The following is a 13532-nucleotide window of genomic DNA, read 5'->3' on the forward strand; positions in this document are numbered from 1 at the left end:
CCCGGGTGAGCCCCGAGGGGAGGAGCTCTGCGGGGAAGGGGCGGCGCCATACGGGGAAGAGGCGGGGCCAACCAGGGAAGGGGCAGGGCCAGCCGGGGAAAGGGCGGGGTCGGTGTCCCGGCTCGAGGGAGGATCCAGTGGGCTCCGCGGGGATGCAGGCCTGTGGGGGCGTGGGAGGGGTGTGGCCTCGCGGTGGGGGCGGGATCACCCCGGGAAGGGGCGGGGTTCCACGGACAGTGGGCGGGGCCACCTGGGCAGGGCCAGAGGGCGGAGCTACGGCGACTGGGTGGGAGCGGAGGGAGGGGCCGCTGTAAGGCCAGCCCAGCTTTGTCCAGTTCAGTCCGGCCCGGGGAACCGTACTCGCTCTTCTGGGACTGTCTCTCTCTTTTGCCATGGAGAGGAAGCGTTCAGATTGTCCGTGTCTGCCCCCCGGCTGGAAAAAGGAGGAGGTGATCCGGAAGTCAGGGTTGAGCGCCGGCAAGAGCGATGTTTATTACTACAGGTACTGGGGTTATTACTACAGGTAGTGGGGCTATTACTACAGGCACTGGGGTTACTATCGCAGGTGTTGGTATTGTTACAGATGCTGGGGTATTGTTACAGGAACTGGTGCTATTATTACAAGTACGGGAATATAATTACTACAGGTTTTGGGAGGTTATTACTACATGAATTGGGTGTATCACTAAAGGTACTAGGAGTTATTGCTATAGTATTGGGGTTACTATGACAGGTATGGGGACATTACTGCAGGTACTGGGGGTATCAACAGATACCTGGGGGTGGAGGATGGTATTCTATCACTCCAGGTACCTGGGGGGTGGGGTGGGGTGGTATTGTTCTATCACTCCAGGTACCTGGGGGGTGGGTGGTATTGTTCCATCACTCCAGGTACCTGGGGGGTGGGTGGTATTGTTCCATCACTCCAGGTACCTGGGGGGTGGGTGGTATTGTTCCATCACTCCAGGTACCTGGGGGGTGGGTGGTATTGTTCCATCACTCCAGGTACCTGGGGGGTGGGTGGTATTGTTCCATCACTACAGGTACCTGGGGGGGGGGGGTGGTATTGTCCCATCCCTTCAGGTTCCGGGGGGTGGGGGGGGGTGGTATTGTCCCATCCCTTCAGGTTCCGGGGGGGGGGGGGGGGTGGTGGTATTGTCCCATCACTTCAGGTACCTGGGGCATGGGTGGTATTGTTCCATCACTACAGGTACCTGGGGCATGGATGGTATTGCCCATCACTCCAGGTACCTGGGGCGTGGGTGGTATTGCCCATCACTCCAGGCACCTGGGGCGTGGGTGGTATTGTTCCATCACTCTGGTACCTGGGGGGTGGATGGTATTGTTCCATCACTCCCGGTACAGTGGGGAGAAGGGTGGTATCACACCAGTTAGCTGGAGTGGTATTTACAGCATGTATTTGTGGGATTACAGCAGGTACTGGATAGTGGGATAGCATTCCTAAATTAATTGTGGGAGGGGTGGCATTGTGACTCGTACGGGGGAGGGTGTCTTTGCTGCGTGTACTGGAGGAGGGGTGATATTAATACAGGTACTGGGAGAGGAATGGTATTAATACAGAAAAGGAGGGTGTGGTATTAATACAGGGCTTGGAGATGGGTGGTATTAATGCAGGTGCTGGCGAGTGGAGGTATTAATGCATGTACTGGGGAGGGGTGGTGTTATTGCAGGTACCGGGGCAGGAGTGGAATTAATGCAGGTACCGGGGCAGGAGTGGTATTACTGCAGGAACTGCAGGATGATGAATGCTTGTTCGTCATGCAGGTTGGAACATTATTTGAAGTAATTTGGGGGATAGGTACATGAGAGAGCCATTACTACGGGCTTGTCGGGGGAGTATTACCATTGGACCATGGGTTCTGGGTGTTTGGGAAGGGGAAATGTTAGTATAGGTTTTGATGGGGATGTTACTACGTGTACTTGGGTTGGAGATATTGCTATCGGAACAGTGGGGCCTATTATTATAGCTGCCAGGGAGCCATATTGCTCCAGGCCCTTTTTGGGTTGATATTATTTTATATACTTGTAGGATTGGGGTGTGGAGTAGATATTGGGCTAAGGCATTCAGAGTGAGGTGGCTCGATGTGGGGAAATGGAGGGAAATGATTAGCGTGGGAACTGGGAAAGGAGTTTATTACTGAGGATTCTTGGATTATTATTTCAGGTATCTGAGGGGTAGATGTTTTTCAAAGTGATTCTTGAGCTGTGGGCTTTCCTCGCAAGATCAGCATTTATTATCGTTGCCCTTGAGAGGTCATGATGAGCAGTCATGGCCCAGGGTACTTTCATTTTGTTGTTAAATAGGATGTTCCTGGTTTTGAAACAGCAATGATGAAGGAATGACTATATGTGTCCAAGTCAAGGTGATGAGTGACTTGCAGGGGAAATTGATGATGGTGTTCCCATGTGTCTGCTGCCTTTTAGGTGGGCACAGTAAGAAGTCTTACAACACCAGGTTAAAGTCCAACAGATTTATTTGGAATCACTAGGTTTCGGAACGTAGCTCCTTCATCAGGTGAAGAAGCTAGTGATTCCAAATAAACCGGTTGGACTTTAACCTGGTGTTGTAAGACTTCTTGCTGTGCCCACCCCAGTCCAACGCTGGCATCTCCACATCATGGCCGTTTAGGTGGTAAAGGTCGTGGGTTTGTGAGGGTTTGCTGAAACCCTGCTGACTTGCTGTAGTGCATGCTGTAGGTAATTGCACGGTGCAGCTACAGTGTGCTGGTGATAAGAGTGTGCATGTTTCAGATGGTGAATCAGGTGTCCGATCAAGTAGACTGTGTTAGATGTGAGATAATGGAGCTGATCAATGGTGAGGATACAGAGGGCAATGAAATGAAAGTTACCATAGTCCCAGAGGACCATAGGCTGCTTTCCCCTTTTGAGAGAGAGCGCTGACTGGTGGTGATTTAACCTGAGGATCACCACAACTCGGGCGAGGGACAAGGTTGAGAACTTCATGAATAACCTCAACCGGTACAGGATTTGAGCCGGCGATGTTGGTGTTGCCCCGGATCACAAACCAGTTGTCCAGCACACTGAGCTAACCGACCCCATGCAGTAGTAGAGGGGGGTAAAGATTTTTCCAAAACTGATACATTCTGAATTTTGACCGACTGCAGCTGATTGTAGAGAGGGGTTGGCAAATATTGCCTCAATATAGGGATTGGGAATTCTGAGAAATTGTAACTTTTCTCAGGTTATGGCTGATATCAAGGTGTACTATCAATTAATTCAGTCGTAGCATAGTGACCAATTAGCCTTTGGAAGTTAGTTGCAAATGCACTGAAATGTTCCCCTCGTACTAATCCTTTGAGCCCATATTTCGCTATCAGTAGATGTTAAGATTATTCGTGCTAAATTCAGCTGCTTTAGTGTATCTTTCATGAAAGATAGTAACCACCAGTTTAAAGTGCTCAATAGGGCTTGCAGCATCAACAATGGAAGCCTAGGACGTCAAATCAGAGTTATAGATGAGGTAGATTGTCAACACTAGCAGTACTAAGAGATACTGTTCTTCAAAATCTTAAAGGATAGTAGGAATGCAGTATTTTTCTACCCTTCAGATAATAGTTGTGGGGATGAGAGATCACTTACATTGCTGCCCTGAATTGCTATCTAGTAACTCATGCTAAATAACACATGCGTGCAGGCCTTTGGTGAAGGCTGGACCAGGCTCTTGTTCACCATCCTCTTCAAAGTTGTCATGGCAGAAAGGAGTGTGCTTTCCTCATTGAGTCACCGCCTGTCAAGGATTTGACGGATATGTCCTTCAGGACCTGGAAAGCTTGGTCGATAATACTGAACCATTTTGACAGGCCCCCCAGAGTGCATTCTGTGCCCTTGCTGCCCTCAGGCTTCTTCCAAGTGGTATTCAACATGGTGAAGCACTCATTTATTAGCTGAGGGAGGGCAGTGAATAGTGATTGGTAGGATGCCGTACCTAATGCCATGCGACATCATGGGGTCCAGGGTCTGCAGTGAGGACACCCAGGGCCACTACTTCCTGATGGTGTGCCACTGTGCTGCCCCCTCCAGTTGGGCTGCCCTGCCAGTGTGAAATGGCATAACCTAGGATGGCGATGTCTGGGACATTGGCTGAAGGGTATGGGTGTGTGCGACAGTTCTCCCAATTTTGGCGCAAGTACCCAGATGTTAGTGAGGAGGGCTTTGCAGGGTCGATTGGACAGTGTGTGTCTTTGTCACTTTCGGATATTGTGCTCCGGTCGATGTTTTGCCATCTGTCCGGTTGTATTCTTACGTTTTGTCATGGGGTTTGATACAGCTTACTGGCTTGCTAGACCATTTCAGAGTGGATTTGGATTTGTTTATTGTCACGTGTACCGAGGTACAGTGAAAAGTAGTTTTCTTTGTGCAGCTCAAACAGATCATTTAGTACATGAAAAGAAAATGCGTAATACAACACAAGGTACACAATGTAAATACATAGACACCGGCATCGGGCGAAGCATACAGGAGTGTAGTATTAATCAGATCAGTCTATAAGAGGGTCCTTTCGGAGTCTGGTAACAGTAGGGAAGAAGCCGTTTTTGAATCTGTTCATGCGTGTTCTCAGACTTTTGTATCTTCCGGAAGAAGTTGGAAGAGTGAGTAAGCCGTGTGGGAGGAGTCTTTGATTATGCTGTCCACTTTCCCCAGGCAGCAGGAGGTGTAGATGGAGTCAATGGATCGAAGGCGGGTCTGTGTGATAGACTGGGCAGTGTTCACGACTCTCTGAAGTTTTTTGCAGTCTTGGGCCGAGCAGTTGCCATACCAGTTAATAGTCAGGCATAATTAAATTAACAGCAAAATAGTGCAGATGCTGGGAATTTGAAATGAAAACAGAAATTGCTGGAAAAACTCAGCACGTTTGGCAGCATCTGTGGAGAGAGGAACAGAGTTAACATTTGGGGCCCGTGTGACTCTGAAGTCAAGTATGTTGCTATAGGTCTATTGTCACGTCGGTTAAATTAGAAAATGTGGTAGATTTACTTCCTCAAAGATGGTTTCAGTGTCACCATTACTGAGACTAACTTTTTTATTCTTATTCATTCTATCTTAATTTCATTAACTGAATTTACATTTCCTCGCTAATGTGATGGGATTTGAACTCCTGTTTCCAGAACATTAGTTCCATAACATGACCACTGTATCACATGCCCATTGTAATATAGGAAATGAGGCAGCCAGTTTGGGCACAGTAAACTCCGTAAAAAGCAACATGATGATAACCAGATAATCTGTTTTTTCATTGATTATGGACTGAGGGATAAATATTAGCCCCGGTTCCTATTTGAAATATTCCCATGGAATCCTTTTTGTCCACCCGAGAGTCCAGGCCTTAGTTTAATGTCTCATCTAAAAAATGGCTCTTTCAACAGTGCAGCACCCCTTCATTGCTGCGCTGGAGTGTCAGCCTAGGTTTTTGTGCTGGCCTGGAATCCAAAACCCACTGATTCAGAAGCAAGAGTGTTATCCACTGAGCAGTGGCTGACATCTAATTATCTTAAACACCGCAATTAGGTCACCCTTTAATCTTATATGTTCAAAGGAATAAAAATCTAGTCTCTGCAACTATCCCTCATAACCCCTTCAGTCCAGGTATAATTCTGGGGAACATATGAGCCTTCTCCGCCAGTGTATCCCTCCCAAGAAAAATATATGCTTCCTGAGGTACAGTGCGCAGAGCTGAATGTAGTATTCCAGTAGCTGGAAATGAACTTTCACCCTTTTTATATTCCAGCTCTCTTGAAATGCAGACCAATTTTCCATTATTCATCTTGTACCTCTCCACTTCTCATGATTTCTGTATTTGGATCCCTAAATCTCTCGGTTCATCCACAGTTCTGAGTATCTTGCTGTTTAGAAAATTCTCTGATCTATATTTCTTGTGTCCAAAGTGGATGCCCTCATGCTGTCCCACGTTGAACTCCGTCTGCCATATTTTTACCCACTTGCACCATCCAACACTGCCTGTCGCCTTGCAGTTTCCTGCTTTCATCTATACTAATTGCCGTGCCACCTCACATAGTGTCTGCTGTAAATTTAAATATGTGGCTTGCTATTCCTTTATCCAAGTCATTCATAACTATAATGAAAAACTGCAGCCTCAGCACAGATTCCCACTTGTCACAGCCTACTAATTTGGGGTATACTTTTGGCCTTCATCTCCGTTTCCTTCCTCCTAACTAATTCCCTATCTACCCAATAATTTGCCTTCAACCCTATGCAACCTCATTTTTATTAACATGTTCTGCAAACAAGAATTCACCTTTTGTATGTATGCATATGATACCTATCTTTATCTCTCCATTAACACACCTAATTCCCTGTCACTGTGTTTTGCGGGTTTTTCTAATCCACCTGTAGGGGAGCCAGATTGGCTTTTAGCTCAACAGTGGCTGGTGCCCAGTTGTGATGACCCAGAATGTCTTACAGTAGCGGTAAGACAGAATCTATCCTGGTCAGCCCCCGACAGAAACTGTACCTCAGCTCCTGATTTAATAATTTCCTCGTAGAAATGTCGTCTCCAGCTCACTCTTGAGGGTATGTAAACTGCTTCGGTCTGTGCTAAGCCACATCCTGGCCACCTTAACTGGCTCCTTGTCTTAAGAAAAAAGAAATTTGCAGCACAGGAGCAGGCCCTTCGGCCCACCAAGCCTTTGCTGATCCTGATTCCTTATTGAGACCTACTACTTATTGCCCAAAAGATCTGTATCCCTCCATTCCACGCCCGTTCATGTGTCTATCAAGATACATCTTAAACGCTGCTATCGTGCCTGCCTCATCCACCTCCACTGGCAACACGTCCAGGCACCCATCACCCTCTGCGTGAAAAGCTTTCCCTGCATATCTCCCCTAAACTTTCCTCGTCTCACCTTGAACCTGTGCCCCCTTGTCTTACAAAGAACAAAGAAAAGTACAGCACAGGAACAGGCCCTTTGGCCCACTAAGCCTGCGCCGACCATGCTGTCCGTCTAAACTAAAATCTTCTAAAAGAACAAAGAAAAGTTCAAGCCTTTGAGGCTTCCCTCCTGGGAAAAAGCTTCTGACTATTCACCCTGTCTATACCTCTTGTAATTTTGTAGACCTCAATCAGGTCTCTCTTCAGTCTCCGTCTTTCCAACGAAAACAATCCGAGTTTATTCAACCTCTCCTCATAGCCACCCTCCAGACCAGGCAACATCCTGTTAATCCTTCTTTGCGCTCTCTCCAAAGCATCCACGTCCCTCTGGTAATATGGCAACCAGAACTGCAGGCAATATTCCAAATGTGGCTGAACTAAAGGTTTATACAACTGTAAGATGACCTGCCCAATCTTGTACTAAATGCTCCAGCCCTTGAAGGCAAGCATGCCATATGCCTTCTTCACCACCTTATCCTCCTGCATTGCCACTTTCATGGAACTATGGACCCGAGCGCCCAGATCCCTCTGTATGTCAATGCTCCCAAGGGTTCTGCCATTACTGTATAAGTCACACCTGAATTTGATCTTCCAAAATAAATCACCTCACATTTGTCCTAATTGAACTCCATCTACCATTTCCCTGCCCAACTCTCCAATCTATCTATATTCTGCTGTATGTTTTAACAGTTCCCTTCACTATCTGCAACTCTACCTATCTTAGTGTCAACTGCAATCTTGCTAATCAGACCATTTATATTTTCCTTCAGATCATTTTGGATTTGGATCATTCATATATATTACAAATAACAGTAGTCCCAGCACTGATCCCCGTGGAACACCACTAGTTACAGATCTCCATTCTGAAAAACTCCTTTCCACTGCTACTCTCTGTCTCCTGTTGCCAAGCCAGTTCTTTATCCATCTAGCTAGCACACCCCGAATCCTATGCGACTTTACCTTTTGTATCAATCTGCCATGAGGACCTTGTCAAACGCCTTACTAAATTCCATGTAGATGACATCCACAGTCTTTCCCTCATCAATGAATTTTGTCACCTCAAAAAAAACTCTATCAAGTTGGTAAGACGTGACCTTCCCTGCACAAAACCATGTTGCCTATCACTAACAGTCCATTCGTTTCCAAGTGTGAACAAATCCTGTCCCTCAGTATTTCTCCAACAGCTTCCCCACCACTGACCTCAGACTCACTGGCCTATAATTACCTGGATTATCCCTGCTTCCCTTCTGAAACAAAGGGACAGCATTTGACCATTCTCCAGTCCTCTGGAACCTCACCTGTGACCAAAGATGATGGAAAGATATCTGTTAAGGCCCCAGATATTTCCTCTCTTACCTCCCACAGTAACCTGGATATATCCCATCCGGCCCAGGCGATTTGTCCTTCCTTAATGCATTTCAAGATCTCCAATACTTCCTCCTTCATTATACTGACATGACCTAGAGTATTCACCCACCCATTTCTAACCTCAACATCCATCATGTCCCGCTCCTTGGTAAATACTGATGCAAAGTACTCATTGAGGACCTTAGCAACTCCCTTTGACTCTGCACATAACTTCCCTCCTTTGTCCTTGAGTGGGTCTACTCTTTCCCTAGCTACCCTCTTCCTCTTCGTATATGTATAAAAGGCCTTGGGACTTTCCTTGATGTTGTTTGCCAATGATATTTCATGGCCTCATTTAGCCCTGCTAGCCTCTTCTAGTACGTTGATTTGCAAATCTTTGTCCTTCGCTTGAAATCGTCCCATGTCCGGTAACCAACAATCTGCTGTTGAGTGCCCCAGCAGCCCATAACTCACCCATACCCACCATCACAGCTTCTGAAGTCAGATCGGCCTTCCTGAAAGTGAACCCTCGGAAGGCGACGGGCCCAGACGGGATCCCTGGTCGTGCACTGAGAGCCTGCGCGGACCAGCTGGCAGAGGTATTCGCGGACATCTTTAACCTGTCCCTACTCCACTCTGAGGTCCCTACCTGCTTCAAGAAGACCACCATTATACCGGTGCCAAAGAAGAACCAGGCAACGTGCTTCAATGACTACCATCCGGTGGCCCTGACTTCAGTTGTAATGAAGTGCTTCAAGAGGTTGATCATGAAGTGCATCACCTCCATACTCCCAGAACACCTTGATCAACTGCAATTCACGTACCGTCGCAACCGGTCCACAGCAGATTCCATTTCCCAGGCCCTGCATTCATCCCTGGAGCATCTTGGCAACAAGGACTCCTACATCAGACTCCTATTTATTGACTACAGCTCCACCTTCAACACCATAATCCCAACCAAGCTCATATCAAAGCTCCAAAACCTAGGACTTGGCTCCCCACTCTGCAACTGGATCCTCGATTTTCTGACCAACAGACCACAATCAGTAAGAATGAACAACACCACCTCCACAATAGTCCTCAATACCGGGGCCCCGCAAGGCTGCGTACTTAGCCCCCTACTCTACTCCCTGTACATACACGACTGTGTGGCAAAATTTGGTTCCAACTCCATCTGCAAGTTTGCTGACGATACGACCATAGTGGGAGGGGTCTCGAATAACGACGAGTCAGAATACAGGAGGGAGATAGAGAACCTAGTGGAGTGATGCAGCGACAACAATCTCTCCCTCAATGCCGGCAAAACTAAAGAGCTGGTCATTGACTTCAGAAAGCAAAGTACTGTACACACGCCTGTCAGCATCAACGGGGCCGAGGTGGAGATGGTTAGCAGTTTCAAATTCCTAGAGGTGCACATCTCCAAAAATCTGTCCTGGTCCACCCACGTCGACGTTACCACCAAGAAAGCACAACAGCGCCTAAACTTCCTCAGGAAACTAAGGAAAATCGGCATGTCAACTTTTACAGATGCACCATAGAAAGCATCCGATCTGGCTGCATCACAGCCTGGTATGGCAACTGCTCGGTCCAGGACCGCAAGAAACTTCAGAGAGTCGTGAACACCGCTCATTCCATCACACGAACCTGCCTCCCATCCACTGATTCCATTTACACCTCCTGCTGCCTGGGGAAAGCGGGCAGCATATCGAAGACCCCTCCCACCCGGCTTACTCACTCTTCCAACTTCTTCCATCGGGCAGGAGATACGGAAGTCTGAGAACACGCACGAACAGACTCAAAAACAGCTTCTTCCCGCTGTTACCAGACTCCTAAATGACCCTCTTGTGGACTGACCTCATTAACACTACACCCTGTATGCTTCATCCGATGCCAGTGCTTATGTAGTTACATTGTATACCTTGTGTTGCCCCATTATGTATTTTCTTTTCTTCCCTATTCTTCCCATGTACTGAATGATCTGTTGAGCTGCTCGCAGAAAAATACTTTTCACTGTACCTCGGTACACATGACAATAAACAAATCGAATCCAATCCTTGTCACGTTTGCATCCTGCTCCAGCCCAAATTTCTTAGTCCTGCACCCATTTTTCTAATTAATCTACACTTTTCGAACCTTTCACTCTATTCCAAATTGTGGAAGAGCTTTTAGCCTCTTTCAGCTAACCACTGTGCCACCGTGCCGCTCTTATTGCACTGTTTGATCCAGAGCTGAGCTTAAACCCTTATCAATCTCCAAGAACTCTTTTTCCCAGAAATATTGCCCATCTCTGCCCCAACCTCATTAGTCTGGTGCCAAATTCTTCCCTAACAGCACTGAGTGTATTGCACCACATGGACTACAGCAATTCAAGAAGGCAGCTCACCGCCACTACCTTCTCAAGGCCAATTATGGATGGGCAATAAATGCAGGCCTAGCGAGTGATGCCCATATCCTATGAATTACTTTTTAAAAATCCACACTTTTGTTATTCCTAGACTTAATATTCATCCCCCAGTATCATTTTTGCGGGTCTTTCAACGATTCAGCTGTCTATATGAAACTGACAGTTTCAACCTCACTTGGAGTATTGCATCCAGCTCTGAGCCCTACACTTTAGGAAGGATATGAGGGGGTACAGCAAAGGTTCACGAGAATGGTTCAGGGGTGAGGGACTTCAGTCGTGTGGACAGATTGGAGAGGTTGAAACTGTTCACCTCGGAGAAGGGAAGATTGAGAAGAGATTTGATATAGGTATTCAAAATAATGAGGAATCTGAATGGGGTAGCTGGGGAGAAACTGTTCCCATTGACAGTAGGATTGAGAACCAGAGGGCACAAGTTTAAGGTAATTGACAAAAGAAGCAATGGCGACATGAGGAAAAACCTTTTCACACAGGACGTGGTTAGGGTCTGGGATGCACTGCCCCAGATTGTGGCGAAGGCAGAGTCTAATGATGCGTTTAAAAGGACATTGAATCCATCTCCGGTGGCGAGGGTGTGGGGGCGGGAGGGGGTGAGACATTCAGGGTAAACTTCTTCAGAAGGCCAACCAGGGGCAGATTGGGCTGAAGGGCTCCCCTTCAGTGCAGCAACCATTCTCTGATTCTTTATTCTTTTCTTAATGTCCCAGGTGCCCATCCTATATATTCACACTCTCTGCCTCACAGCCATTAGATTTAAAATTCTCATCTTCATCTCCTGCACCTCCTCACTGCACCCTACCTTTGAAACAGTGGCGTAGTGGTAGTAATCCTGAGTCCCAGAGATATGCCCTGGGGACCTGGTTCGAATCCCGCCACGTCAGATGGTGAAATTTGAATTCAGTAAAAAGAAAAATCTGTAATTAACAAGTTAATGATGACCATGAAGTTATTGTCTATTGTTGTAAAACCCCACCTGGTTCACTAATATTCCTTGGGGAAGGAAATCTGCCATCCTTACCTGGTCTGGCCTATGTATGTCTCCAGATCCACAGCATTGTGGTTGAATCTTAAATGCCCTCAGGGATGGGTAATAAATGCTGGCCCAGCCAGCGATGGCCACATCCCATGAACAAATAAAAAAATAGCCTCTCCCAATGTTTGGCCCTCTGACTTACCTTTTGGTTCACTTCTAACCCTTTTGCCGCACCATTGGTTGAAGCACTTTTGACTGTTTGCCATGGAACATTCTCAACCCTTCCACCACTCTCTACTTTTCCACCTTCTGACCAAGTGTTTGGTGATCGCTCTTAATTTCATTCTCTCCACCAATCCCATCCCCCACCGCCATGGTACAGTATCTATTTCTACTGTGCAATGCCTTTTGACATTTTTTTCCAGTAAATGCACTACAAAAAATAGAGTAGTAATGCTGCCTCTATGCTTGTGCTTGCTGCAAAATAAAACCTATAATTAACAGAAAAATACAGATATAACCAGGGACCCTGATTTCAAAGCAATAATTAAATCCAGGGTGTTGCTGATCCCCAAACTGCTCAAGTCTCATTTTTGCACTTTGATGTTCTCCGATGTACTGCACTGAATTACACTTGTGGCACCTCCCAGAGATCTGTTTCCTTGCATCATACTCAAATGTGCTTCTTGGGTAGCAGGGTTGTGTAAGTCAACCAATCTTGGCAGAATTGTGTACACATTATCTGCATTTCGACACCCTATAATTCTGCATGAACACTTTAAGTATTTTTAATAACAGTACTGCTACAGACAGCATGGTACTGTTGGGTGAATCACTGGTGAGTCATAGTGTCATAACTCCAGAGATCTCAAGCCTTGTTCTGTAGCAGTAACCTAGACAACACCTCACCCTGAAGTACATGATTTAGGGATTCTGTGGTCCCCTGAAGTGCAATCACTTAATGGTCTCTTCCCTACCCTCAGTACAAGTTTGTTTTTATTCATTTATGGGAAGTGGGTATCGATGCCTGGGCCAGCAATTATTGCCCTTGAGAATGTGGTGGTGAACTACCGCCTTGAACTGCAGCAGTTCTTGTGGTGTAGGCACACCCACGGTGTTTGTGATTCAATAAGACTACCTGCCCTGTCCTTCGAGCAATAAATGTCGAGCATGTGCAGTAACAATGATTTTTTCAGTATCCTCATCATCTAGGTTTTGAAATGCTCAGTTTTGACTTTTAGTCATTCTTACTGAATGTGATTGTGAAATGCTGCTTAATGTTTCTCCTTATCTCAAAAGTGTTCCTTCTCGCTGAGTCAGTGCCACTGTCTGGCTCTATGTCTCACTCTTTTCTACTCTCCAATTTAACATTTAACCCAAATTAAACTCGGATATTTAAAAAAATTAGCATGTCTTTTCATTCATTCACTAAACTTTGTCTGGAAAAAATGTAAGAGCTAGCTGATGCCCGATAGTGATCCTCATGGATATGAAAATTTGATTTAGTAGTCTAGGGAGGGCTCACAATTGCCTGTGTTTCTTTTGGGAACTTATCTCATGTTTTATTCATTGAGGGGATGAGGTTCGGCCAGCATTTGTTGCCCAACCCTAATTGCCGTAGAACTGAGTGGCTTGCTGGGCCATCTCAGAGGGCAGATAAGAATCAACCACATTGTTGTGGATCTGGAATCACATGTGGACCAGTCGAGGTCAGTATTTCTTTCCCAAAAGAACATTAGTGAACCAGATGGATTTTTACAAATGATAGTTTCATGGTCACCTTACTGAGACTAGCTTTATATTCCAGAGCTGCCTTGGCGAGATTCCAACCCTTTTCCCCAAGGCATTAGCCCGGGCCTTTG

At 46.4% G+C, this 13532-nt stretch overlaps 1 protein-coding gene across 1 annotated transcript in view; it reads left to right on the forward strand.

Annotated features, from left to right (window-relative positions):
• The first annotated feature begins 309 nt into the window (after positions 1 to 309).
• Positions 310 to 13532, forward strand: part of mbd2 (methyl-CpG binding domain protein 2) — a 216558-nt gene continuing 203335 nt past the window's right edge. The window contains exon 1 of the mRNA XM_072497410.1: positions 310 to 502. Coding sequence (XP_072353511.1) covers positions 393 to 502 — 110 coding nt within the window. The 5' untranslated portion in view covers positions 310 to 392. The remainder of the gene's footprint in view (positions 503 to 13532) is intronic.

Source organism: Scyliorhinus torazame, chromosome 3 (assembly GCF_047496885.1).
Source record: "Scyliorhinus torazame isolate Kashiwa2021f chromosome 3, sScyTor2.1, whole genome shotgun sequence".
Lineage (NCBI taxonomy): Eukaryota > Metazoa > Chordata > Chondrichthyes > Carcharhiniformes > Scyliorhinidae > Scyliorhinus > Scyliorhinus torazame.